Raw genomic sequence first — 27,667 nt, forward strand, 5'->3', positions numbered from 1 at the left:
CGTTGCCCAGATGTGACCTCAGCCTGTCTCTGCTGGCTGGCCTGTGTTGGCTCCTGCCCATTTCTCAGTCGACTTCTTTAGTCTTTCCATTGATTCTGTGATCGACTTGATAGCCTTCTGGTGAATTCCATTTCTGTTTACAATGGCCAAAGTCTATTTATGCTGCCTGCAACTGAGAACCTAGACTGATTCAGGACTCAAAGCTTCTAGCACAGTGTTTGGCACAAAAGATGTGTTCAATAAACAATAACCAGAAATGGTTAGAAAATATGGTATTCATTCACCCATTCACCTATACCTACATACATTCATTTAACAAGCAAATGCCAAGTACCTCTTGTATCAGGTATTGCACCAAGTGCTGGGATACAGAGGAGAATAAGGCACGGTGAGTGCTCGTGAGGAGCTCACAGTTTAATGGTGGGAATGACGTGTACAAATAATCAGAATCCAATCCTGCGAATGCTATAACCCAAGTTGGCACGAAGTATCATGGAGGGGCATCTGCCTTTGCCTGGTGAGGCTTGGGAATGAGAAAACATTTTAACTGTGTCTTGAAGGAAGACTCTGAGTTTACCAGGTAGACCAGGTGTTTGTGGTACGAGCTGGAGGAGGCAGGGAAGAGATGGAGCCAGGAAGAAGCAACAGCTTGTGCAAAGGTGGCAGCATGGCAGATTTGAAAGGGAGTTGGTTAGCATGCCTGGAGTTGAGGGTGCAAGGAAGGGGTGAGGCTGGAGGCGTAGGCTGTGGCCAGTCCACGATGAGCATTATAAGCCCTTGGGGCCTTTATCAAGGGCAACGGGGGAACAGTTGGAAGGATCTGAGGATGTAAGCAACACCTGCAAGGCTGAGACTTGTGTTTTGAAGAGTCTACTATGGGGCGGCAGGGAGGGTGGAGTGCACAGAACAGACGCCTACCTGGAGGTGGGAAGGCTGACGAGTCAGGCATTGCAGCAGGTCGTAGATGAGGTGACACAGACCTGGAAGGGTCCTTCGACACGGAGCTCAGACCTGTGCTGGCCAGCCACAGGTCTTCACTCGGATGCCCATGGGCCTCTCATGTCACCACAGGATACTCAAACCCCCACCTGTGATGGTCAGTTTTATGGGTCAACATGGCAAGGCTATAGTACACAGTCATTTAATCAAACATGAATCTAGGTATTGCTGTGAAGGCATTTTGTAGACATGGTTAACATCTTCAGTCAGTTGGCTTTAAGTAAGATTATTCTCGATAATGGGGATAGTCTTCATCCAATCAGTTGCAAGGCCTAAGGAGCACAGAGGTTTCCCTGAGACATAAGCAGTTCTGCCCCCAGCCTGCAGCATCAGTTCATGCCTGAGAGTTTCCAGGCTGCTGGCTTGCCCTACAGAAAACCGACTTGCCAACCCCCAAATTGTAAGTCAATTTCTTGAAATAAACTTCATAAACCCAATCATAAACCCTGATTGATACATACTTTCACCCTCTCTATCTGCTTCTCCTCCTGGGTTCCTTGCTGTGTTAGTAACTTGGGCTGCTAACAGAATACCACAGACTGGGTGGCTGAAACAATGGAATTGTATTGCTCACAGTTCTGGAGGCTGAAAAGTCCAGGATCAAGGCATCAGCAGACAGTGTCTGGTGAGGGCTCCCTTCCTGGTGTGCAGGTGGCCATCTTCTCATTGGATCATCACATGGCAGAGAGCAACAGAGCAAGCTCTCTTGTCTCTTCTTATAAGGGCACTGATCCCATTCATAGGAGCTCCACCCTCATGACCTAATTACCTGCTAAAGGCTGCGCCTCCTAATGGTATCACATTGAGGGTTTAGGTTTTAACATATTATTTTGTGGGAGACACCTGCCTCCATGAATGGCACCCTCCAAACTTTTCCATCTTCTGTGGCTCCTCTCTCTCCTCAACCCCACCCCCAAGTCCTGCCAACCACTCAGGCCTGCTGACTCTGTTGCCCCCGAAAGGCCTCTTCTATGTATCCTCTGCCTTCCCAGCCTTCCTCCCAGTCTTAGCTCTGGCCCTCCCTAGTTTTCACCTGCATTCTTACATCCTCACCAGGCCTTCCAGTCTCACCCCTCCCATTCACTCTCCAGATCCACAGTCAGAATGAGCTACCAAAAATGCAAATCAGATCCAGTTACTCTCCTGCTAAAAATTCTCCAGCATCTCTTGCCTCCAGGTAAGATTCCAGGCTCCTTCCCACGCCACACAGGGCTCATTGGGATAGTGTAGTCTGATCCTTCCTCAGTCTACCTTCTTCTCTTGCCTTCTCCTGACTTACTTCAGCCTGATTGACCCACTTGCCATTTCTGGAAGGGGTTGGACTCTCTCATTTCACTCTCTTTGTGCTGTTCCATGCTTGTAATAGCACTTTTCTCTCTTATGTATACCTGGTTAAATTCCCCTGGCTCTCAAGATGTAGGCCAGCAGTCTCTCTCTCCAGGCCCGCTCTGGGCTCTCCCTGTAGGTGGTAGGTGACCCTCTGCAGTGCCCTTATCCCTTTCTAGGCATCCTGCCTACTAATCTCTATGTGGACGGGGTGTCTCCACCACTGCATCTTGTATCTTTGTACCCTGAGCATAATGGCAAAGGCCCAATATATATTTGGGGTTTTTTGGTTTGTTTTTTGAGACAGGGTCTGGCTGTGTTGCCCAGGCTGGAGTGCAGTGGCTTGATCTCAGCTCACTGCAACCTCTGCCCCCTGGGCTCAAGCCATCCTCCTACCTCAGCCTCCGAAGTATCTGGGACTATAGGCATGCACTGCCATACCTGGCTGATTATTTTTGATTTTTATAAAGACAGGGTTTCACCATGTTGCTCAGGCTGGTCTCGAACTCCTGTGCTCAAGCGATCCACGCACCTCAGCCTCCCAAAGTGCTGGGATTATAGGCATGAGCCACTGTACTCCACCCACTAATATATATTTGTTAAATGAATTGATGAGTGGGTCATTCTATTCCTCTCTGGGGGTTCACAATGGGGGTAGACAGGTGTTCAATAAACGATAACCAGAAATTGTTAGAAAATATTGTATTCATCCATCCATTCACCTATACCTACATACATCCATTTAACAAGTAAATGCCAAGTACCTCTTGTATCAGGCATTACACCAAGTGCTGGGATACAGCCTCACCCCTTCCTTGCACCCTCAACTCCAGGCATGCTAACCAACTCCCTTTCAAATCTGCCATGCTGCCACCTTTGCACAAGCTGTTGCTTCTTCCTGGCACCATCTCTTCCCTGCCTCCTCAAGCTCATACCACAAACACCTGCTCTACCTGGTAAACTCAGAGTCTTCCTTCAAGACACAGTTAAAATGTTTTCTCATTCCCAAGCCTCAGCAGGCAAATAAACAACCAATTGTGTTGGGGCACAAGTGGCTACTTCTCTCTCCACCCTGGGTGCCCTGGAGGCAGGACCAGTACCAACCTAAGTTGAGCAAATTACCCCAAAAAGCAGACGCAGAATTGCACCAGGGCACACAGCATGGAGAGGGAGCATGAGCCAGGTTTAACTCTTTATTCACTGCCTCAGCCAGGTGTCATCATGCAGGGCCCCTGGGAGAAGCTGTCCACCAGGGTCAGAGGATGAGCCTGAGCTGGCAGAGGCTGTGAGGTGGGTGCAGACCTCTCTGGGAGGTAGACTGAGGTCCAGGGCCACCTTTCTGGATCCCCAGCCTGTGTGTAGAGTCTGTGCTCAGAAGGGCCCCATGCTTGGTTTAATGCTTTTCTGCTGCTGTCTTGGAATTTACAATCACTTTTAAACAAGGGGCCTAGTATTCTCATTTTGCATTGGGCACTGCAAGTTACGTGGCTGGTCCTGCTGAGGTCAGTGGGGTTGCCCCACTAAAAACAGTACCTGGAGTTACTGGGCCAAAGAATGATCTTCCTCCCTGTCGTAGAGGCGCAGGACTTCATTCACAACTTCAAACCCTGCCCTTGGCTTTGTTAATCTCCTAGGAGCTGGTCAACAGGGCCCCAGGTGTTTTGATCCCTCTGAGCTCCTGTAAGCCAGCGGCATAGAGTGTGCTAAGAATGCATTTTACATTTTTAAATGGTTGAAAAAATCAGAAGATGTCGCGACACATAAAAATCATATGAAATTGAAATTTCAATGTTCATAAATAAAGATTAATTGGAACACAGCCACGCTCATTCATTTATATATTGTCTGTGGCTGCTTTTATGCCACATCGGCAGTCGAGTAGTTGCAACAGAGGCTGTATGAAGATATTCATTCAACAAAGCTGAAGATATTTACTATCTGGCTTTCTACAGAAAATGTTTGCTGATCCCTGGTTTAAGCCATGCCTCTGTCACCTGCAGCCTAGGAATCAGAAACCAGGGGGATGTCAGTCACTGACACTTAGGTGTTGGGTTTCTTTTTTGCCTTAGCTCAGTGGTTGTCAACTAGGGGGCCATTTGGCAAGGTCTGGCGGCATTTGTAGTTATCACAGTGGGAGTGTGTGTGGGGTAGAAGGTGTGTTGTTGGCATCTAGTGGGTAGAGGTGAGGACGCTGCTAAGCATCCTGCAGTGCACAGGTCAGCCCCCACCACCTAAGAATTTCCCGGCCCGAAGGAGCCCCATGCTAAAGCTTAGGGCAGGGCCAGGCCAGACTCCCAGTGGGTCTTATGGGCTGGGGAACTAGCCAGAACTTCACTGCTTTGGAATCAATGGAGCATTCCAAAGGCTGTATGTACCGAGGGAGGGGGCCCTGGAAAGGACCAAGCATGAGTCTTCTCCCTTCCTTGGCAGCCTGTGGCTCCTATACCTGCTAGGGGCCCTGGGCAGGCCTCAAATGGAAAACAGCCACTTTCCCTGCATTTCCCTAAGGAAGAGGATAGGTGCCCATCTGCTTGGCCAGGTGAGCTTGACCCCGGGAGGGGAGATGGCTATCGAGGCTGCCAACCGTCGCCATAGGAAGAGGTGCCAGGGGCCAGGGATGCAGAGAGGGAACTGGAGGTGCCCCCAGGGGACCAGGTGAGCAGGGTGTCCAACTCAGGCGGAAGGAACGTGAGGCTGGGAGAGCCTTGGGGAAAAGCTGGCACGGCTCCCACCCAACCTTCTGGAGAGTGAGAAGAACAGATGCTGTGGCTGTCAGATGAGATGCTCCTGGCACTTTGGGAAATGGCAGAATTAACAAAAGGACGGTTGCTTTCAGGGAACACAAGCAGGGGCGCAGTGTGTACAGCTGGGCTGGCCTCTGAGGACTCCTTTTCCTTGAAGGGCAAGGAGCAGAGGTCCTCTTGCCTGGCCTCTGGGCTGGTTGTAGATTGGGGTGGTGGGGAGGGAGGATGGAGGCTGAGTCGTTGGACCTGGGGACAGGATGGGGTCAAGTTAGAGCCAGAGCCAGGGCCAAGGCTGTACATAGCTTGGAGTCTTGTAAATGGCAAGGCTGTCTGGAGGTCATCTCATCTATCCCTCTGCCTCTGGGTCCAGCCTCAGCAGATGGCATCTTGCCGGTGGAGGACCCAAGCAGAGGGGCCCTCAGCAGGAATGAGAATTCATCAGCTGTTACTTGCAAAGCCCCCAGAAGAAGCAGCCAGTTCTCTTTGGAAGCTGCATGGACAAAGAGGCACATGCCAGAGGGTCTGCAGGGAGCCTGCCTCTTCTTCTAGCGGAGAGTGGGCAATGGGAGTGATGGAGGCCGGGCACGGTGGCTCACGCCTGTAATCCCAGCACTTTGGGAGGCCGAGGCAGGAAGATCATGAGGTCAGGAGATCAAGACCATCCTGGCTCACACGGTGAAACCCTGTCTGTAGTAAATAATACAAAAAATTAGCTGGTGTGGTGGCGGGCGCCTGTAGTCCCAGCTACTCGGGATGCTGAGGCAGAAGAATGGCGTGAACCCGGGAGGCGGAGCTTGCAGTGAGCTGAGATCGTGCCACTGCACCCCAGCCTGGGTGACAGAGTAAGACTCCGTCTCAAAAAAAAAAAAGAGTGATGGGAGCGGGTGTGGCCTCATCCTGGATGCTTACCTGACCTGGCGGAGAGGCGGGACGTTGTGATTAGCATTGTTTGGCTAGAGAAACTCAGGAAAATTTGGCATAGACTAGGCTAGCTGGGTCCCACTCAGAGGCAGGAGGATTAGACTCCATGCTCCTAAAATCCATTAAAAGAATAGGAAAAGAGAAGGAGGGTATGCGATTGCCCAAGTGTGGATGGTTTTAATTGCAATGCAGAGCTCATACAGACCCAAAGAAAACTCTTTCTAATGCTGAGGTGTGGGATGACAGATAAGAGGCCGGGGGTTGTGGCATTTTTCCCAGGACCTGCCTGCCTGGTCTGGTGGCCGCGGGCTGGCTAAAGTTCCCCTGGCCAGGGAGGTTGGGGTCACAGCTTTGTCCTTTCTGGCAGACCCATGGCTTCCTTGCTCCTGGAGCTGCAGCAGCTGAAGTATAGGGTGGGAGATGGGGCGGCGGAGCCAGGACTACCCTGCCCTCTGGAGGCCCTGGCCATTAGCCCAGAGAGCCTTCAGCTGAGGAGGCTGCCTGCCCATCTGTGAAGTGCACTGGCCATGGGTTAAGCCCATAACTGGAGGGGTGAGCAAGGCCAGAGGGCAAGGGACAGCAGACGGCTCGGAGGGGTCACGGCCTCATTTGCTGGAGTGTCATCCCTCTCCCTGTCACAGGTCTCTACGGGGCCAGCTGACAGATGCGCCCTGGAGGAGGGCGGGGGGCCTCCTCCCCATGGCCGGCCTCCCCTCTCTCCTTCCCCCTTTCCTGCTGGCTTTCCCCGAAGCCACTGCATTGTTAGCTGCAGGCCTCCGGGGACAGACTTCAGATGGAGGGGAGCGGGTGTGTGTTTTGTTTTGTAGGAGGGAGTCTCTGAACCAAGAACCTATTTGGCTAATGAAGTCGTAATTACTCCCCGGCTCACTAATAGGATGAAAGCTGGGGGCTCACTTAAAAGCCACTGATGGACCTGCGAGAGTGGTCTGAGGGCTCTGAGGAGGGGCTGGGGAATGGTAAATGGAAGGAGGTGCATGTCGGGGTTAGGGAGAGGGAAGAAAGGGGGTGTAGAGGCCCTGGTCTGGAGTCTGTCTGCTTCTGGGAACCAAAGTCACACCTACAAATTCTTCAGCTTAGCATGGGATGAGCTGCCTGAGATTTACCATCTTGCCTGTGCCTGCCTTCAGCTTTCCCAAACTGGCCACAGCCCTAGCTGCCAGCTTTCATAGGAGGATCGTGGGCTGTGGAGGGTCTGGGGCAGCCGAAAATCCCAGATGATTGCTATTTGGCTTTGGAATGAGTCTATTTCTAAGTTTGTGTATTTTTTCCTCCCGGAAAAGCCCTCAGCTCTTTCAGATGAGGTCTGGTGGCCGTCATTTGAAATGTGAGTCTGCTTTCTCTGAGGACGCATTAGCTCATGTGGAAGGTGGGGTGGTACATTTGCTGTGCGGTATGGGAGCCAGTTTTGGATTTAGCTCTTGGTGTGTGGAATCTGTAAGACAAGGGGACTGGACCTGGGCTTACTCCAGCCCTGACATTCCATGGGTCTGAACCACAGGCACATAATTGAGAGGGGACTAGGGGGTCTCCTGGGGTCCTGGGTGGGCCCTGTGCACGTCCCCCGCAGTCAGCCAGCGGCCTCACCCATGCCGGCCACACCAGGGCACGCCCTGCAGAAAACTTGGGAAGGAGGTTGATGCAGTAATTTGGAAGGAAAGATTTTCTGTGTGTTTTTTGCTTTTCACGGAGATTGTTGCTGGGACTCGGTAGGGAGAAGGATGGAAGACGTGAGCTCCTCTGGGCCTTAGGGCTGACTGCCTTGATGTCGGTCTTCGCCAGACCATCTTTCCCTGAGGAGGGGTGTTGTCAGTGTTGAGAAGGAAGGAACCCTGAATGCCTGTGGCCGGGAAGAAGCTCTAAGCTTGGGAGTCAGGCTCCTATATCTTGGTGTAAAATGACCCCAGAGAGGTAACCGCATCCACATCCATGGGGACCAGTGCTGTGGGGCTTGTGGAAAGGACATTGGCTGAGTCCTGTCCTGGGGTCATTCTCTCTTGGGGCAAACCCAGGCCTTTGGACATCCAGCCTTATCCTCTTCTGCCACATGGGTTGTTGGGTGAGTTGAGGGTCATGCTGTGTCCTAACAGCCAGGCTGGAGCTAGAAGGAGCAGGAGGGAGGGAAGTGAAGGATGGACTGTCCTTTCTGATGAATGACGGTGGGTTGCTGGCCTTTAACGGGAGGCAAGAGCACTTAGGGGACTTGGGGAAAGTTAATTAATGGGGCTCTAGAGTGAACCCCAGCTCTCAACACTCATCACTGGCCCTTACATCCAGCCACTTGGAACCTGGTAAACTTGCTTTTAGGAAGAGAAATATTGCCTGCCCCCTCCTCACCCCTAACCCCAATACACCATGGACTAAACCACTAGCCGGGCAATAAATACAGTAACGCAGACAGCTTGAATACAAATGGGATCTGGTTACCCTGCAGGGACTGCTGGGTCCCAAGGATCAGTCAACATGTATTTATGGACCCCCACACACTATGTGTGAGGCACAGGACTGGGGGCCACAAAGGTACAAGAGGCATAAAGTACTGGCCCTGCCCTCCACAGGTTTGCAGCCTGGCCAGATACAGGAGAAAGTCTCTGCAATGTCAGACAAGTCCCTGCTGGAGGAGCAAGAAGGTTGAGAAAAGCTCTCGAGAGAGACAGCCCTGTGGGCCAAGGGGATTATGAGAAATGGATTTGAGCCTGCTTTGAAGGATTGGGAGGGTTTTTGAAGGAGGGTGTCGAGTCTGGAAGAACATTTGGGTAGACAGCAGAGGGGAAAGTGTAAAGTGATTCATTCGTATATTTAAATGTAATACATTATTATATAGTGCTTCCTATGCCTCAGACACTTTTCACATTTCAATTGATTTGATCCTTACAACAACCTACAAAGTAGCTACAATGACAACCCTTATTTTGTAGATGAGGAAACTCAGGCAAAGAGAGGTTCAGTCAGTTGCCTGAGGTCACACAGCTAGTGCCTGACCTGTCTGCAGAGTCCTGGCTCTTACTTGGTACTTAGGGCACATTTGCAGAAAGCTGAGCACCTGTAATTTGCTGCCCCCTCATCATGTGACCACGAGCTGCATGGCACCCACAACCTTCTCCTGGGGTTTCCTGGGGCATTCAGGAGCCTGCACGTCCTGCTACCCAGAGCGGAGGAGGGGGGCGAACGGTTGTGGGGACATGTTGGAGAGTTGGCAGGGGCTGCTCTGGCATGATGCCTTTGAGGCACAGGCGCCAGGGCTGATTCTTCACAGGGAGGCCCATTCATACCCCAAGCACAGTAGTGAAAGTGGAGGTTTTTTAGTCAGACCAAACTGGCAGCTAGTTCTGGCTTTGTCATTTACCTTGGGCAAATTATTCTGCTATTTGGGCCGGGTGCAGTGGCTCACGCCTGTAATCCCAGCACTTTGGGAGGCTGAGACGGGCAGATCACCTGAGGTCAGGAGTTCGAGACCAGCCTGGACAACATGGTGAAACCCCATCTCTACTAAAAATACAAAAATTAGCTGGGCATGGTGGTGGGCACCTGTAATCCCAGCTACTTGGGAGGCTGAGGCAGGAGAATCGCTGGAAACAGCAAGGCGGAGGTTGGAGTGAGCTGAGATCATGCCACTGAACTCCAGCCTGGGCGACAGAGTGAAACTCTGTCTCAAAAAAAAAAATTATTCTGCTATTTGGAGTCACAATTTCCTCATGCAAAACAGGATGTAAAGCTACCTACGTCAAAGGGCTGGTGTGCAGGCTAAAAGAGAGCATTGGCATGAAATGCACATCACTGTGCCTCATGCAGTTGGTTTCAACAATATTCATTCCCCTTCTCCTCTTAAGTCACTTACATGTAAATGTGTTGTGGCCCAAATACCATCTGGTGCCTTCTTGCCTCTTTGACAGTAATGTATAAACAGCTCAGTCCCCTGCCAATTCCATGGACTGTGAAAGTCCAAGCCCCCCTCACCATTTTTGCTAATTCCTCGGGGTTCATGCTCTGACCCCTCTATTCTTCTGCAGTCTCTGTGCCCTGCATCAATTTGGATGTAAAGTCCAGCAACTTTGCTAGTTTGCATAAAACATCCATTCACAAGAAGCAAATTCACAAATGTAGTAGGCTTGATTGCCAATTCGGGGGACGTGAAGAAGGGTCACATCCAGGCATACACAGGTTTTTCAGTGTGTCCCTCTTATCTAGGGGCCTCAAACATGATGCCTGCATCAGCATCACCTGGAGGGTTTGTGAGAACACAAATCCCAGAGTTTCTGATACAGTAGATATAGGGTGAGGCCCAAGAATGTGTTTTTTAGTAGAGACGGGGTTTCACCATGTTGGCCAAGCTGGTATTGAATTCCTGGCCTCAAGTGATCCACCTGCCTCAGCCTCCCAAAGTGCTAGGATTACAGGCGTGAGCCACTGTGCCCAGCCAAGAATGTGAATTGCTACAAGTTCCCAGGTGGTTCTGATACTGCTAACAAGTTCCCAGGTGGTTCTGATACTGCCGGTCTAGGGACCACCCTTTGAGAACCACTCCTCTAATCTCCTTTCTGCTGTTTCTTGCTCCTCAGTTGCTGCCCCCTGGATTGCCCTGTAGGTCCAAAATCTCCCCCTCTCTATTATACAAAGCTCTCCCCAGATGCTGTCTGCAACCTCTCTACCCAGATCAAGCCTGGACCCTTGGTTTACTAGGATTCAGCCTTTTGAGAAGGTATTTGGGGTTTTAAGCACAGGAGATGTCCTTGTGTGTGTTTGTTTCAGTGTGGAAGAATCCCGTTCTCTAGCTTCTCACTCTCTGCAGTGGTCTCTGCGCGAAGCTGAGCAGTCAGAACTCCTGTTTGGGTTCAGTGTGGGTGAGGTGAGTTTCCAGTGAGCCCCGGCCAGGGCTGAGGGTCTGTGTGCAGACCTTATCAGACTCAACCGAGTCCCAGGTCTACACAAAGCCATGCTTCTTGCTGGTGGTGGTGGTGGGGGGGGGGGGTTGGGGTGTGTGTGTGGCTGGGGCTAATCAGCAGCAAATTCTGGGGTGGGAGTAGGAGTGAGGGTTGGGGGCTGGGGGCTGGGGCTGGGGGCTGGGGCTGGGGGCTGGGGGCTGGGCTGTCGGGCCGCAGCTGTGGCTCCAAATTGCTCTGAGGCCCACTGCCTGGTTGGTGCTCCAGCAGGAACTGACATCAAACAAATGGGCTCTGATGCGTTAAGTGGGGAGGGGGATGCTGAAATGGGTCCCCCTCCCCCGCCTTTCTCCACCTAAAATAATGTTGGATAGGAGAGGTCTCCTTGATGAGAAAGGCTGTAATGAATTCCCAGATTCCAGCCCTTTGTGGGCAGCTGGGCAAGAGGGGGCAGAGCCTTCACTCTTAATAAAGATGGGAAGATGGCTTGTGCCCTCCCCACTGGGCCTGTTAATCCCACTCCAAGCTGGAGATTAGCATTTCTAATGGGCTGGGAGGTGCAGCCTTCAGGAGACTGAGGGATGACAGATATTCTGGTGGGTCCCTGGGGCTCTGAAGACAGGCAAGCGCTTTGTCTGGCCTCAGTTGCATTGATGTTGGCTTTCTTCAAACAACACGCTCGCCTCATCTCTCCACTTCTGTTCCGTTGAGTGGAGGTGCCTATTCTAGAAACCGAGCCGGTGGGTTGCCCCCAAATGTCATATCCAAGAATCCAATATCCAAAGAGGATGATATGCAAAGCTCGAATTCACCTGGCCACTATTTTTCAAAGGAATGTTGTCTCATTCATTTATTCATATTAATTCATTTTGTCCCTCACTTGGCACTTGCTATGTGCCAAGCACTTAATTGTGGATGCAGGTGAAAAACTGGTCTTTTGTAGTCAGGATGTTCATTCACAGTTTAGTGAAAGAAAGACAATGAGGCTGGGTGCAGTGACTCACATCTGTAATCTCAGTGCTTTGGGAGGCTGAGGTGGCAGGATCGCTTGAGGCCAGGTATTCAAGACCAGCCTGGGCAACATAGTGATACCCCATCTCTATAGAAAATAAAATAAATTAGCTGGGCATAAGTGGCAGTGCCTGTAGTTCCAGCTACGTGGGAGGCTGAGATGGAAGGACTGCTTGAGCTGAGGAGTTTGAGGCTGCAGAGAGCTATAATAGCACCACTGCACTCCAGCGCTGGGTGACAGACTGAGACCTTATCTCTTAAAAAAAAAAGAAAAAGACAATGAATGTTGTATCCCAGACTCCATTAGACATAAAATAGGTGCTCTATGGGCACAGTGAAGGGGTCTAAACCAGACTGCAAATGTGTGTGTGTGTGCACGCCCGTGTGTGCGTGTGCATGTGTGTGCACGCGTGTGTGTATGTGTGCGTGTGTGGGCATTCAGCATGTGTGTGCACGTGTTTGCGCATGTGTGCATGTGCATGTGTATGTGTGCGTGTGTGTGTGTGTGCGTGTGCGCGTGCGTGTGTGTGTGTGTGTGTGCAGGGCTGTTAGGGCAGACAGTGTTCCCTGAGCTGCCTTCAAGGAGTCTCGGAGGAATGGCCTATAAGGAGAAAAGGGGCTAGAGGGGCTTGGAATGGGAAACAAGAAGGAGAAGAAGAGGAGGAGGAACGCAGAAGGATTAGGGGGTGGTGTGGAAGGTCAAGAGAAGAGTGTGTCAGACAGACCCACCTTTGGGCCATAATTTATCCATTGAGCCCATATTTATTGAGCCCTTTGCCCAAGACACTCTAATGTCGCTTTTGTTTACTTGACTTTCTCTCATGACAGTCTGGGCTTTCTACTTATCTTATGCTGTTAATTGGCACAGAGTAGGTTGTTAATACATACTTTTGAATTGAATTGAAAACCCTGGGAAGTGTGAGAATTTTTTTGCTGTCAGGGAAAGCTGGAAATAGTTGGAATGGCTAGAGTTTGGGGTACTTGTGGGGAGCGGTGAAAAATGAGGATGGAGAGGTGAGGGTCGGATCACTAAAGGTCTAACATGACAAACCATGGAGTTTAGATTTTATCTAATGTAGGGAATGAAGGTTTCAAGTAAAGGAACGACATGATCAGATTTGTATTTTAGAAGCTCCCTCTGGCTACAGTTTCATGAGGGAGTAGGCAACACAGGAGGCAGAAACACTCAATTCAGGCCGCGAGGGCTTGGACTAAGGGTGAGACAGTGCATATGGATGTGAGGGACAAATTTCAAAGACAGCATGTGAACTTGAGAATGATGAGAAAGAATCTTCCTGCCAGGCGCGGTGGTTCAGGCCTGTAGTCCCAGCACTTTAGCAGGCTGAGGCAGGGTGGATCGCTTGAGCCCACGAGTTCGAGACCAGCCTAGGCAACATAGTGAGACCCTGTCTCTAGAAAAAAATACCAAAAAAATTAGCTGGGCACGGTGGCGGGCGCCTGTAATCCCAGCTACTTGGGAGGCTGAGGTGGGAGGATAGCTTGAGCCTGGGAGGTCGAGGCTGCAGTGAGCCATGATTGCACCACTGCACTCCAGCCTGGGTGACAGAGCAAGACCCTGTTTCAAAACAAACAAACAAACGAAACCCCTCAGAAACAAAAGAGAGAGAGAGAGAAAGGATCTTTCTCATATTCCAAGGAGTAAATAGGGAGGTTCAGAGGTGTGTGACTTCCCCAAGTTACCCAACATTTCAGGAGGAGCCAGGCCTGGAAATAAGGCCCCATTTTAGCCTAATGAAGCTATAATCCCTCAAGTCAATGATCTGTTCTGGGGACATTTTTTTTCTTTTTTGCACCCACCCTGTCTGTTCTGAGGACTTTGAAGGGAGAGTAAGACAGGTGGGTTGGACAGTTACTCGGTGGTTCTCTGTCCAAGAGACTTGGTCTGCATTTTCAGGGGAATTCATTTGCCCTCATTCCCCATTATAGCCTATGCCTAGAAACTATCCGTTAACTTTCTACAAGAGCAGAACCACCTCTCAGTGCTCACTCCAACCCCTACACCACCCCGAGGAAAGGGAGGGGGGTTACAGTGTCTGGGGGTCCCTCATGTCTTATCCTGCCTGGTTGAGGCTCTTTGGCCACTCCTCAGTGAGAACCAGCACAGCTACAGACATGTTGTGGCAGTATCCAGGGGACATGGTGAAAGCTGCGAGCACTGCCTCTCAACAATCAACATGGCCCCCTCTGTCTCTTTTCCCTTCCTTTTTTTTTTTTTTTTTTTTTTTTGAGACGGAGTCTTGTTCTGTGGCCCAGGCTGGAGTGTAGTGTCACGATCTCGGCTCACTGCAACCTCCGCCTCTCGGGTTCAAGTGATTCTCCTGCCTCAGCCTCCAGAGTAGCTGGGACTACAGGCATGCGCCACATCACCCAGCTAACTTTTTTTTTTTTTTTTTTGTATTTTTAGTAGAGACGGGGTTTCACCATGTTGGTCAGGCTGGTCTCGAACTTCTGAGCTCAAATGATCACCCACCTCGGCCTCCCAAATTGTTGGGATTACAAGCATGAGCCACCGTGCCTGGCCCCTATTTGGTTGTTGATCAAGATTCCTTTGAGACTACTGAGAGGGGTTTTTGGTTTGTAGTAAGCAGTTTTATTTATTCTTTCAACAATATGAAATGTCTACCTTGTGCCAGGCACAATGCTGGGCATACGCTGATGTTTGACCTAAGGGCAAGCGGTGCAGAAAGAGGAGGGGGCTAGGAGACGGGGCACCATGGCAAATTTCTCCCATTCTCCCGACTTCCCTAGCATGGCACTTTTTCAATGGTGGATGTGCACACGCATCACGTTGAATCAGAGGGTGTCTCCACGACTGTACACATTACACATTCCTATACCAGTCACACTATGTTTAAAACACAAATTGTGCAAGTGAGTCTTCGAGAATAAGGACAACTTCTAGAGGGGGGATGGTATGGTAGAATTCTGGAAGAGTGTGCTGTCTGGCACCCATGAAAAACCCTTTGATCCACTTTTGCCATCAGCCCTTTGACACCCCTCTCCTACCCACCAACAAGAACAAATCAAGAAAATGAGCAAATCACATGGCAAGAGTCCATTTTGAACAACTTTTATTATACGTTTAGTGTTCTCTATACAAAAGAAATCAGTTTTTTTACAGTGATTCAAAAAAAATTCAGAATAATTTGGCCTTTTCATTGCTCATGCAGTCAGTTTATAAGTCCATGTATTAGACGGCCCTCCATGGCCCAGAAGTCTTCCCTGCTGAAGGTCGTGCGTGACACCCTCAGATACGCATCTGTCACTGACAAAGTTGGTTAATGCAAAATAACTCGCAAAAAAGGAAAGAACATGATGTGAGAGGGGTTAAAACAAGGTCTGGCATGGAGTTAAATGTTTAACCAATGGAAAAAAGATCAGACCAATTTGTGTGTGTGTGGATATGTAGGAAGGGATGGAGACGCTGGGAAAAAAAATTCCCCACGGGAAAGAACAAATTGGAATGGTGGGGTACATGGGTGTGTGGTGGGGGCGGGGCAGGAGGTCCTCCGGGGTCCAGCATGGGTCGGGAGTGGGAGCAGGACAGAAGGTGGCCACGTCACAGGCGACTGATGCTCAGCTCAAGGGGAGTGTGAAGAGGTTGGCAAAGAGCTGGGGAGCCGGGCAGAGGGACAACACTGACTGAGGACATTGCAGTTGGGAATCAGAAAAAAAGGGGCAGCTCAGGGGCATCTGATCTGCCTCATCTTTGAAAAAAGAAACAGAGTAATGTACAAAATTCTGGATATCTTCTCCCAGAGTTTTGTGTTTATTGCTTCACCGAAGTCTTTACATCTGTTGAACTCCAGCCCAGCAAATCCCAGGGTGGCAGCTTGCATGGGCCCTGCTGCCTCTCTGCACCCTGTGGCCATGGGCAGAATGGACAGAGATGCCCTCACTTCTGAGGAATACAGCACACTGAAGGCCCGATGTGTTACAAAGCAAGAGACACCATTCTACGGGGTACGGTCTAGGGTTCACAGTAACAAACACCAATCAGCTATCCTATTCCACTGGCCCAGGTCTGCCCTTAATTGCATGACTGGGTGAACCACACACAGGCTGATCACAGACAGACTGATCTTGGTCTCAGAAACAATCCTGTTTGTCTTTCATTTTGGGAGGCATGTGGGGGATGTGGGAGAGGCAGTAAAGAGGTATGAGAGGGTGAACCAGAAGGACAGATCTTAATACCTCTGTTTCAAAGGAGGCAGCTGTGGTGAGATGAAAGAACACTGGACAAGGAGTCAGAAGGCCCAAGTTCAAGCCCTAACCTTACCTTAGTTTACCAGCTATGTGATCTTGAGCAAAAATCCCTTCACTTCTGTGGATTTGCATATCCTTGTCTGTACGATAGATCATTTCAATGAGATCAGCTTTGGGATTCCTTCACATGCCGAAATCCGATTCTGTCCTAAGCTAGATGCCTTGTACCTATTACCATTCTCCTCATTATGAAACACCCATTTAATACTAGTATGCTGATAGGAGGAACAGCAGCTTCAGGTGAGGCTTGAGACACTGTTTGGTGGACGCTTGTGGCTCTCCTGGATGGTTCTCCTTTCTCTCTGATCCTTCTCTGAATGTGTCTCAGGAAGGCCCATTATTAGTAAGGAAGGGAAAGAAAGGACACTTCCCTGGGCTTGGGCTGTGCAGGCTGGGGACAGCCACAAAGTCTGGCTTGAACTCACATGGGGTAGCCCCTGTCTAGGTTAAGGAATGCTAGGAGATGGTCAAGGCAGGGCGCTGGTCTGACTCTGCCCGGCTTGCCTATGCCTCCCAGGTCCTTGGTCTCCTCTTGACATATCAAGCTCTTTGTCTCATTGTTTTGAGGCCTCTCTATTTTTCCTTTTTAAAATCAGGGCCCTCCTCCATGCTACTCCTTGGCCACCATGCAGAGCTCAAGCAGGATCCTTTGCCAACTAACGGTGTAGATGCAACCGCAACCATGGGCTTTTGTGTGTTTGGCTGGGGCTGGCCGGAATGGTGACTGGGCAGGAGGTCACTCTGCACCAAGGTGTCATGAGTAGGGAGCGGTGCCTTGTGCCGGCCTCCCAGGAACCTGCTGGCCACTGAGAAGGGATTCTCTGGCACTAGCCCCAGCCGACGGAAAGCCCGAGAGGCTTCCTCTCCTCAGAGAGTTAGCAAAGCAGCCTCACAAAGACAGACAAAAATGTGCTATGTCCCTGCTCCCTCCATCAAATGGGCTGTTTGTGATGCCCTAAGACTTGGCCCTGCTCCAGCACAGGGCGCCAGAAAGAGCCTGATGCCCGTGCCATTGCTTGGGCAAAGTTTCCCACTCCTTCAGCTCAGATGCTCTCTCTAGGTGCTGCCAACAGGAATTACCTAAAGAGGGCCCAACCCTGGTGGCCTTTCCCACTCCTCTAAGGTGCGTTCCTCATCCACACAGAGCCCTTTGCATCTTATCTCACGCAACTTGGATGTGGACTAACCCTCTCCAAGACAATGTTGGAATCTGGATCGCTATCCCTTGGAAGCACTGCTTGGCAACAGGGCTGTGGTCTGCTGTATGTATGCGAGCATGCATGGGCACTGGGTGTGGCAGGGGAGCTTGTCCGTTAGCTGGGAAACCCACACATCCTCGGGGGTTTCCACCCTCTTCCCAAGGCTGTGGTCAGGGAAACTATGAATGCGCTATGTGGGCTCAGTTGCACCTTGCAGGGCAAGCAATGTTGGCACTGGCTGATTTTCAGACCTGTGGTCACCTCTCCCGACTTCAGGGCTTGCCAGGGGCAGGGGCAATGGGGTGGACCAGATGTCTCCAACCTCTCAGAGCACAAAGGAGGGTGCTGGTTTGGCCTTCCTGTTAGCTTAAATTCAACCATCTCCTCAAAAGCAAGGCAGGAAAAGATGAGTCCCATTCACCATCACCCAGGCAAGGTGGGAGGCAGCTGTCCCCTGACCGATGGCAGTGTACTTCCCGAACCCTGGCCTCGACAATCCTTCAGGGGAGCCCGTGCCTCTCTGTAGAAAGAGGTATTCAAGGAGGAACTGAATGGGAGACAGAGGCATAAAAATACAGACAGGTTAAGGAGCTTGCCCCAAGAGGCAGAGCAAAGAGGCTCAGGAAGCAGGACTGTTTCTCAAGCCACACTGTGGTTCTTGACTGCTCTGTCCTGCCCAGCCTTGGTGACCAGATGGACCAAGCTCTCCCTCAGAATCCCTCTCTTCAAGCTCGCAGCCATCAGTGGCTTAAGCGGTAGAGGGAAGAATGCTCCCAGCTCAATGGCCACTGTGTCCCAGCACTTGATTTTAGGACTGTCAGCCCCGTGAGGGCAGGGACCACATCTAACTCACGCGCCATGATATCCACAGCTCAGGCCTTAGTTCAGACTGGATTTCAGATTATTTGCTGAATGAATGAATGAATGAATGAATGGACAAATGAGAGCACAGGAAACCACAGCTCTTAGGGCTGAGCATATAGGTGGGATTGCAGCCTAGTCAAAGGAACTTCTAGAGTTACTGTAAGATGCCCAGCACTTTCCTCCCAGCCAGACAGACTGGAGCGCCGATGGCCTGGTGCTGTCCTGGCTTCACTGTTGGTATGTCTTGGGGTAGTTGCTTGGGAGACCCAGCTGGCAGGCAGTACTAGGCAATTCCGCTTTCCTGCTGAGCTGGAGTGGACTCTGACATGTGCTCCATGGAAAATGCACCCTCCTCTTCCCCAAAGGGGCTGCCTCCTGAATCCTGCAATCCCCACGCCTCAGCGTTTGATCTCTCTGACCACCTGCCTTCCTTGCTTGGGGAAAACTTAATTCTTCAGCCTCAGATTTGCTTCTGCTCAGAGGGGTGTGATTGCGTGGTGATGGGAGGCAGCTCTCAGCACCCACAGAACAGCAGCCTGAGAGAGGGCTAACAGCATTTTCTTCATACACAAAGGACAGTACAGAGCCTGGCAGGACACTGGAACGAGGTGCAGAGGCAGGCTGCGGGCTTACTTCTCCCCAAGACCCTTACGAGGGAAGCAGCCCTTCCCAGTCACCAGGTGGTGTGGCAGACTTGCTCACCGTCCCTTCCTGCCCTAAGAGCCTGCTTTCGGTGCAATGGGTACACTGGCATGTACGGTGCAGTATGGAATGAGTGTCTGAGAAACTGACTACTCTGCTCAGATCCAAAGCATTTTCTGGAAAGGCCAGTCCTTTAATTCAGCTCACAGGCACACTTCCCTGACATTCCCTGCAGGGACAGTGGGCCTAGTATCCAAGCAGGTGTTGGAGGAAATCCAGGGGAGGGGCCCTCCAAGCTCACACCCCACCCCCTGCTGTTTACCCTGTCCCCTTGCACTGTGATAAGCTGCCCCTCAGGCGTCCAGGCAGCAGCCCTAGCTGAGGCTTGGCCCAAATGACCATTACACACTCTCAGGTTCAAACAACCTTATTGGCTCAGTTCTGGGCTATGGTTTCTTACCAGCAGAGAGTGTGTGTCTATGGGCTTGACCTTCAACTGAATGATTATTAATGATGCAAGCATTGCTAATACCTTTGCGGCTTAAACATGTGGCAAATGTTGCTTTAATAAAGTCACTGAAGGACAGAGCCCTGGTCTGGCCCAGGCCCCCTGGCTAGCAGCCGGAGAGGCTCAAATCGGAGGCTGTGCCCATGGCAGCTGATCCATTCCTGGGGATCAGCTTCACCCTCCTGAAACTGACCTCAGCTGCAGAAACAGCTAAAGGGTTCCTCTTAGACTCAAGATCTCCCCCTCTCCTTCTCTGTCTCTGAGGCTAGGTACCTTTGGTTTCAAAAATGCATTAGGTGGGGAGGATGAAGGCAGCACCTTCGGTCTGAGAACTGCAGGTCTGCGAGTGTCTCCAATTGGGGTGACTGGTGAGGACGTGTGTTGAGTGGCCGCTTCTGGTCCTGCCGGAACACTTGCATAGGCTGCCCTGCTCTCCTGGAGATAGACGTCGCTGGAGGCTTCAAGGCTTGCAGGGAGGGGCTGGGAACCTGGGAACTCCAGGGACAGATCAGCGCTGCATAAGGCATACAAAGAGCATTGAGTCCTCCCCAGGTGGGGGCATCACAGCACTGAGTACGGTGCCACCTCAGGGTCCCCTGATATGTATACACCCCAATGAAAGGGCAGACCTGCTCAGTCTTGGGGCAAGTCCCCATCCACACACCATGTCAAACAAGAGCCTCAGTGTCCTACAGAATTGGCTGAGAAGATGATATCTGCTAGAGATGGAAGGGGAGCAGTGCCTTATGCCCCAAACACACCAGCAAAGCTTTTGCATCACAGGGTTCCATCTCCTCGAGGGTGGCAGCGTGGGCCCTGGCCACGTGGACAGGTGCCCTCTACTCTGGACAGTGTGGGTGTGGCCCTCTATCTACATCCTGGGTTTCACCAGTGAGGAGGCAGGAAGTCCAAACCCAGCCTTTTTCTTCTCTCTAGAGGTGAGCACAGTGCCCCCAAGACCAGACACCTGATTTTCTTCTGCTGGAGGTACACAGTCACTGGCGTTGAAGTCCTTTCTATCAGTGCCCACTCCTGTTCCTCAAACGTCTTCAGAGTCAATGCAGCTCACATCTTAGATATTCCAGAGAAAAGGGCAGGGGAGGAATGAGGAGCAAGAGGTAAACACACCTCCCAACCAAACCAGAGAGCAGCAAGGAGGCCTGCACACCTTCTCCCTGCCAAAAATACTGTCATTTTCCAGAAAGGAGCCAAGCCCAGCTCAGCAACTGACAAGGCCGAGGCAGAGGGGTTGGGGGCCAGGGGAGGCATATGGCGAGAAAGGCATCCTTTGGAAATGCATTGGCCCAGAGGTGGTTTGAATATTACAGCCTGTCTACGTGTTCTGGTATGGATTCAATCCTTTTTGCCTATCTTTGCGGTCTCCTGGGGGGGAGAATCCACTTATTCTTTCTTTTCCAGGGACTCTTTTTCAAAAGGAAAAGAAAACAGAGACATTGGGTCTGGAGGGGAAGATGCACAAAGCGAAATTAAGACAATGAGAAGTCCCGTAACCAACAGAAACGGTGAGCGTGTGCCGAGGCCAAGGGCGGACAGTGTGGTGGAACGCTCGGGGTGGCTGCGAGACCGGGCAAGGGGCCAGGCTCCCTCCAGCTGAGCTCAGCCATGGCTCCAGCTCTCCCACACTGGTGGCACCCGGGGCTGAAGGGGGGTCATTGGGAGGGGGCTTGTGGGTGGCTTGGTGGTTACTGGTCCTCACAGCTTGGCAGACCCCCATATCGTACCCTTGTTACTGAAGGTGGTGGTGGCTTTGTGGTAGGTCTGCAGTGGTTTTGTCTCCCCTTCTCCCCTCCTCCCACTTGCAAAGTGGTGGCTGTGCCTGGGTGGGCTCCGTTAGGCCAGAGAGTAGATAGCATTGACAGGTGACGTGGCCTCTGAGCTTTCGTTGCCCTCTGTTTCCTCCTTGTCCTTTTTGACCGTGTACTGGCCGATGAAGGAGCCGTCTTCATTGAACTGGCCCTCGCCACCCTCGCCATAGTCCACCAGGCTGTCGTCACTCTCCTGCTGCTTGATGGTGCCGTCCAGAGATGTCTGACTGCCCTGCAGGGGCTTGTTGTCCTCATCACTGGCCAAAGAGAGACAGAGAATCTCAGGTGGGGTGGGATGGGGCAGCTGGCCTCCTGCCGGCACATGCCCTACACAGCTCAGAGAGGATGGGATCCAGGAGACCACCCAGTCCAGCCCCCGCTTCACCCTCCCCTGTCCAGCCTGCTTTACAGAAGGGAAACGGAGGCCTAGAGAGGACAAGCACCTTCTCTAAGGTGAGGTTGCAAGTCAGGGCAGGGCAGGGAGTGGAGCCCATGCTTTTGGGCTCCTGTTCTGGGTCTTTTCCATGAGATTGGGTCCCTGTCTGTGGTGGAAGTGGACAGAGGATGGCCACCCCATGGTGAGGCAGAGCCACTGCTTGTGAGACCACATGGAATGGTTCTAGTCCCGAGTGTGTCACTGTGTGGTTTTGTGACCTGGGCCTCAGTCTGTCCATCAAGAGGGGCTGGCCCAGCTTTGATCTCCCAAGACCTGTGACTCTGTAGGGAAACACTCTCGCCTTGACAACAAGCAAGGCTTTTAAAGGAACAAACCTCTCCCTCACCTCTCTGCTTGTCTGTCTTGGTGTCTTTCGCTGAGCTATCTGGTTGATCTATAAAAAGATGTTATTGCTTTGGGCCTAGCAAGCACAGGTGAGCAAGAGTGGTGGTGGTGGGGGGGCACACAGGTAAGCAGGTGATGCCAGCAAATGTGAGAAGACAGCAAGGCTCAGAGGATCATGCCCAGCCCCTTCTGAGGCCCATAGGCCCTGACCCTAAGCTCCCCTTGTGCAGGGAGAGCTGGGAGGCTGCCGAGTAAAGCTGCACGGGCCGCTGGGAACAGCCACCCAGTTGGGATGTCTGCTGTGCTCCTGAGGAGGTGCGGGGCTGCTCTCTGAGCCAGTGTCTGTTCAGGCACCATGTCCCTTCCCTTGGCTGGAAAGGCTCAGAGTGGGGACCAGGTGGTGCTGGCTGCACTTCAGAGGTTAGCCCAGTTCCTGGGCAGGAGGCAGCTCAGGATGAGCAGTGGGAGTCTGGGTCTGAGCAGTGGGAGTCTGGGTCTCAGCGGTGGGACCATAGCGGTGCCAGGCGGTCTGAGCAGACGCACACCACACACTGCCTTGCCCCCAGCTCCCCACCCACCCCCAGTCCTTCCTGGACGTGGGGAAGACAACCAGCTGAGTTGCCATTATAGTGGGCAGTGCGTTCTCACTTCTAATAGCAGTGTCGGGCAAAGACAGCTGTCAGGTGAGGGCAGTGAGCCAGAGCCGGGGCTGTGTTAGAAGATTGAAAGCTATTAGCCCACTCCCCACAGTGCTGCCCCATGAATACAGCCTAACTGTATTCATGGGACAGCCGTGGGTTGGGAGGTGGTGTGAGGCAGGCAGCTCTCTGGGGCTGTGCTGAGTTTGTGCAGGAAGCGGAAGTCACTGTTTGCCAACTGGAGGAGGGAAATCGCCAGGCTCCTCACCCCACTTGCAGGTCTTATTTGCATGCACTCCTTTCCAGGGCTCTCCATCCCATGTGCAGGGGCATGAGGACTGTGCTATGGGATTTGTGGGAATTCCTCCTCTGTTTCCAGGCAGCTAAGCTAAGTGCAGCCACTGGGCAGCAACAGCCCAGCCAGTGGAAGGGGCGGGGGAAGAGATCTGTAGCATGCCAGGCTGTTGAGGGGACGGGGGATCTAGGTCTGAAAAGAACAGACCGAACAGACCTCTCCTAAGGGAAGCTTGAAAGAAACTAGAATGACTAGGGGTGGCCCTGGTCTGGCCACCTGTCAGCCTCACTTCTGAGACATCTTCAAGGTCTAGGTGGATGGACATAGGGGAGAAAAACAGAGGGTGCCCCATGGGAAAGGTGGTCGGCCACTTAGCCACAGACTGGAGTGAGAGAACAGCACTCCTTGCCCCTAGGCCTATCCTCTCTAGAAACTTAGTTCTTTCTCTGATGTATTAATTTCAGCCTTTTCCCAGGTTAGGGCTCTTAGGCTCATCCAAGGGAGGGCTCTAGGATGGATGCTGCGGACCTTCCAGAGCCAAAGCAGAGGGGTGTGTGCGTGTAGGGGTGCAGGCCGAGGCATGCTCCTGTGCGTGTAGACCCAGCGTCAGTGTCTGCGGGGAGGAGGCAGGGGTTTTTGCCTGACAGCTTTGGTGTCTGGGGCAGGACAGGTGCATAAGGAAGCAACTCCTCGCAGTACAGGCTGCCCAGCCCTGTATTGGAGGAGGTCCAAGCTCCTCCTCTCTGGCTGCACCAAGAGTCTGGGGGAGGAGAAGCCCTGTGGCTTTTGGAACAAAAAGCCAGGGAAGTCTCAGCCCACAGGGAAGCTGTGTCAGGGAAGCCCTGCCAGGGAAGATGGGAAGGGGGCTCTTGTGCCTGCCCTTTCAGGATGCTTCTGGGAATGTCGGGACTAGGTGGACAGTCATGGCCCATAAGCCTGCAGACAGGCTCCTGTGTGGGCAGTGGCTCCACCACACATTGATCTGATTGTGCTTGCCAGGCTGATGGGCAGAGTGGCAGAGGCTCAGGACAGGAAAAGGAGACTGTAGCAGAGGACAAGGGGACCTGGGCCCAGGCAGTAACTGGGTGGCATGAGGAGGGAGGGCTCTGATCAGACATTCCCTCCCATAGCACTTGGTCTGGGGATGACACTCCACAGCCCACTCTGCATCATCCTTCAGCTCAGAACATACTCGCCATCTCCATGGACCCACAACAATGTTGTTAAGCCCACATACAAAGATGCATCCAGGTAGGACAGGAGCACGGGTATAGAAATATAGAATAGCAGCACCAGCTGGAAATGCGGGACCTGGCCTTTCCAGCTTTGCCACTAACTCACTGGGTGGGGACCTTGGAAGAGTCTTAGACAATTCGCTTCCTGGTCTGGGCCTCAGTCCTCTCATCTGGGGCATAGGGCACTGGACCAGAAGCCTTTCCAAGGCCCATTCCGGTCTAGAGCCCAAAGATATCGCCAAGTTCAAGGAGAAACGACCTGGAATCACCCCACCTTCATTCCTTGAGGCTTTAAGACATCACAGCCTCCCAGGGTCATTATCTTCAGGGTTAGGAATGGAGTGTGGGCAGAGAATCAGCATGAGAGCTGAGCTCATCTCACGGCAAGAGGGTCCTGGGGCTCATGTTCAGAGTGAAAAGGTGGAAAGATATAAATAGCAAGCTTGATACATTTGAGTTGTACAGTTGAATGAATGAAATGCTGTTCGTCAAACTAATGCACGCATGTGTCGAGCAGTGACTCCTGGGGGAGCAGCCTCGTCTGGCACTCTCAGGATGAGAAGCCTCTGAGTAAACTCAGCAGCATGCACTCTCCACCACAGTGCCACCAGAGAGGCAGAGTCACAGCCCAATGGGCAAGGACAGCTACTCATGGCCTCTCAGCCAAGCGGAGCTACTCTGAGGGGAGGGTGGTGCCTCAGGGACAGGGAGGACAGCCTGCCTGAGAGGAGGAGGGAGATCACGCACCTATAGTCAAACGAGCCATCCTCTTCCTTGGGGTCTTCAGGGCCAAGGGGAACATCCTTCTTTTCTCGTACTTGGTCAAAAGGAGAAGCAAAGACACAGACACGACGATTAAGTACATGCCCCTGCTCTCTACGGCTCCACTGAATGCAGGGCCAGAAGGCACCGCCCTGGGCTCACTGACACTCTTTTTTAACAAGGCACCATCCACGCCTCCCTTGTTTTTGCTTCCTGTACTCAATCAGTTGCCAAGTTGACTCTGCCTCCTCCTTCTCAGCCCCAGGGGTCTCTTTACATCTCTACTGACAACTGAAATCTCCTCCTACCAAGCTCCCCCCACCACATCTCCATGAAGTCTCCCCAAAAGACCAAACAGATGTGATCATTTCCTTTGCCAAAGGCAAACACTCCACTGTTTGCACCTTTCTTACTCTGCTCTGTGGTGTAACTATTTGTGGACGTTTCTCATGCCTATCACAGAAGGCTAGTTCTTTCCTCAAGGGTGGGGGTCTGTGTGCTTCTTCACAGTTCCTAGCAGAGTGCCCTGAGCAGAGAAGACACGCCATACACACCTATGGGATGGAAAGTGTCTCTTCTCTGTGACCCCCTTGTTGGCGTGCCCCCTTTCCTCCACTTCCTCTGTGATGTGTGAGCATTCAGCTGAGGCTCTGCCTTGTTCTGTGCTCATTCTTTCGGTGTCAGCTACGGTGCCCTTGAGGAGAGATCATTTTTCCTCCGGTATCGCTAGTGCACAGCACAGAGGCGGATGCACAGCGGGCACTTACATGAAAACCTCTTTATGTATCTTTTTTTGTTTGTTTTTTTGCAGTGGTGCTATCTTGGCTCACTGCAACCTCTGCCTCCCGGGTTCAAGCGATTCTCATGCCCCAGCCTCCCAAATAGCTGGGATTATAGGCGCCTGCCACCACGCCTGGCTCATTTTTGTATTTTTAGTAGAGACGAGGTTTTACCATGTTGGCCAGGCTGGTCTTGAACTCCCGACCTCAGGTGATCCACCCATTCAGCCTCCCAAAGTGCTGGGATTACAGGCGTGAGCCACCGCGCCCGGCCTATGTGTCCTTTTTGAGATACAAGGTAGATAATCATCCCCATTTTAGATGAGGGAAACCGAACCCTTGAGAGGTGAAGAGCATGTCACGTAACTAATTAGTGACTGAATGAAGACTGGAGGGAAGGCTAGCAACCAGGCCTTGTAGCTCCTGGTTCACTCATCTTTTTAAGGGACCAGGGGCTTACTCTGTAGCTGGAGGGCAAGAGGTTAGTTTCGAAGAACTGTTTGGAATGAGATACTTTCTGAAAGGGCATAAGGGCAGCTCAGAGTTGATCTGCTGGGTTCTTCCAGTATTCCACTTCCACCTGGAATGGGCGTGAACTCAGTCCACCCAAGTCTGACTGTCAGACGGAGGAGGAAGCCTTTTCCCTAACTCAGGCTTTCTCTGTTACAGAACCAGACAGGCCCAGCACAGCAGAACAGAGTGAAAGAAAACATCGCTCACCAGTAAGGGACAATCATTTCCTGCCCTCCCTCACTTAAGGCACAGCTCTTCAGAGTCCTAGTCTGTGGGTACTTGGGCATGGGGAATGAAGAAGAATCCAGTCTCCTCTCCCTTCTATTTCCTTTGTGTTGAGTTTTGGGGGGGGGGGTCCTGGGGGAGGACCTGTTCTAAGAGATGGGGAGAAGGAAGCATTTGGGGAGCATGGGTTGTGTTTGGTGATGGGGCTTTCTGGAGCAGGGAGAAATTGCATTCTGTGGTCCAGCCAGATCTTTGTTTTCAGGGTCATCCATTATCCTGTCTCCTGTCCCTACCCACCCCATCACAGACAGATGGCTCTCTTGCTCCTGTGTAAAAAACAATCAATATTTCCAGAAACAAGAATGCCAGAGGTCCTTGTCCTTGACCTTGGTATGTCTGGGCTGCAGGATCTTTTTTTTTTTTTTTTTTTCCTTTTTTGAGACGGAGTCTTGCTCTGTCGCCCAGGCTGGAGTGCAGTGGCACGATTTCGGCTCACTGCAACCTCTGCCTCCCAGGTTCAAGTGATTCTCCTGCCTCAGCCTCCTGAGTAGCTGGGATTACAGGCACGTGCCAAAACACCCAGCTAATTTTTTGTATTTTTGGTAGAGATTGGGTTTCACCATGTTGGCCAGGCTGGTCTCGAACTCCTGACCTCAAGTGATCTGCCTGCCTCAGCCTCGCAAAGTGCTGGGATTACAGGTGTGAGCCACTGCGCCCGGCCTGGAGGATCTTTTAAAAAATTTTATTTATTTATTTGAGACAGGGTCTCTGTCACCCAGGCTGGAGTGCAGTGGCACAATCACGCCTCATGGCAGCCTTGACCTCTCCAGGCTCAGGTAATCCTCCCACCTCAGCCTGTTGAATAGCTGGGACCTCCGACACCTGCCACCACACCCAGCTAATTTTTGTATATTTAGTAGAGACGGAGTTTTGTCATGTTGGTTGGGCTGGTCTCAAACTCCTGACCTTAAGTGACCTGCTCACCTTGGCCTCCCGAAGTGCTGGGATTACAGGTGTGAGTCATTGTGCCTGGCTAGGGGCTGAAGGATCTTGAGGTATCCTTGGGATTTTAGGGAAGCCCAAAGTGCTTTAGGGCCATGGGGGTCCCTACCAGTGCCACCCATCTTCAGCCTCTCCCTGCTCCTCGCTTCTGACCCTTGCTAGTGGTATTGGCAGTTACACTGTTGTCCTGCTGAGCGCCCACCTCTGGAACT

The 27,667-nt window shown here is 51.9% G+C and overlaps 1 protein-coding gene across 26 annotated transcripts in view; it reads right to left on the reverse strand.

The window, feature by feature from the left end:
- Positions 1-14,974: 14,974 nt before the first annotated feature.
- NFASC (neurofascin) overlaps positions 14,975-27,667 on the reverse strand; it is a 200,735-nt gene continuing 188,042 nt past the window's right edge. For all 26 annotated transcript variants that reach the window (XM_009441224.5, XM_009441218.5, XM_009441228.4 and 23 more), the window contains 2 exons: positions 24,922-24,991; positions 14,975-21,482 (listed from right to left, as the gene is read on the reverse strand). In XM_009441224.5, coding sequence (XP_009439499.3) covers positions 21,251-21,482; positions 24,922-24,991 — 302 coding nt within the window. In that variant the 3' untranslated portion in view covers positions 14,975-21,250. The remainder of the gene's footprint in view (positions 21,483-24,921; positions 24,992-27,667) is intronic.

This window comes from Pan troglodytes, chromosome 1 (genome assembly GCF_028858775.2).
Source record: "Pan troglodytes isolate AG18354 chromosome 1, NHGRI_mPanTro3-v2.0_pri, whole genome shotgun sequence".
In the NCBI taxonomy this organism is placed as follows: domain Eukaryota; kingdom Metazoa; phylum Chordata; class Mammalia; order Primates; family Hominidae; genus Pan; species Pan troglodytes.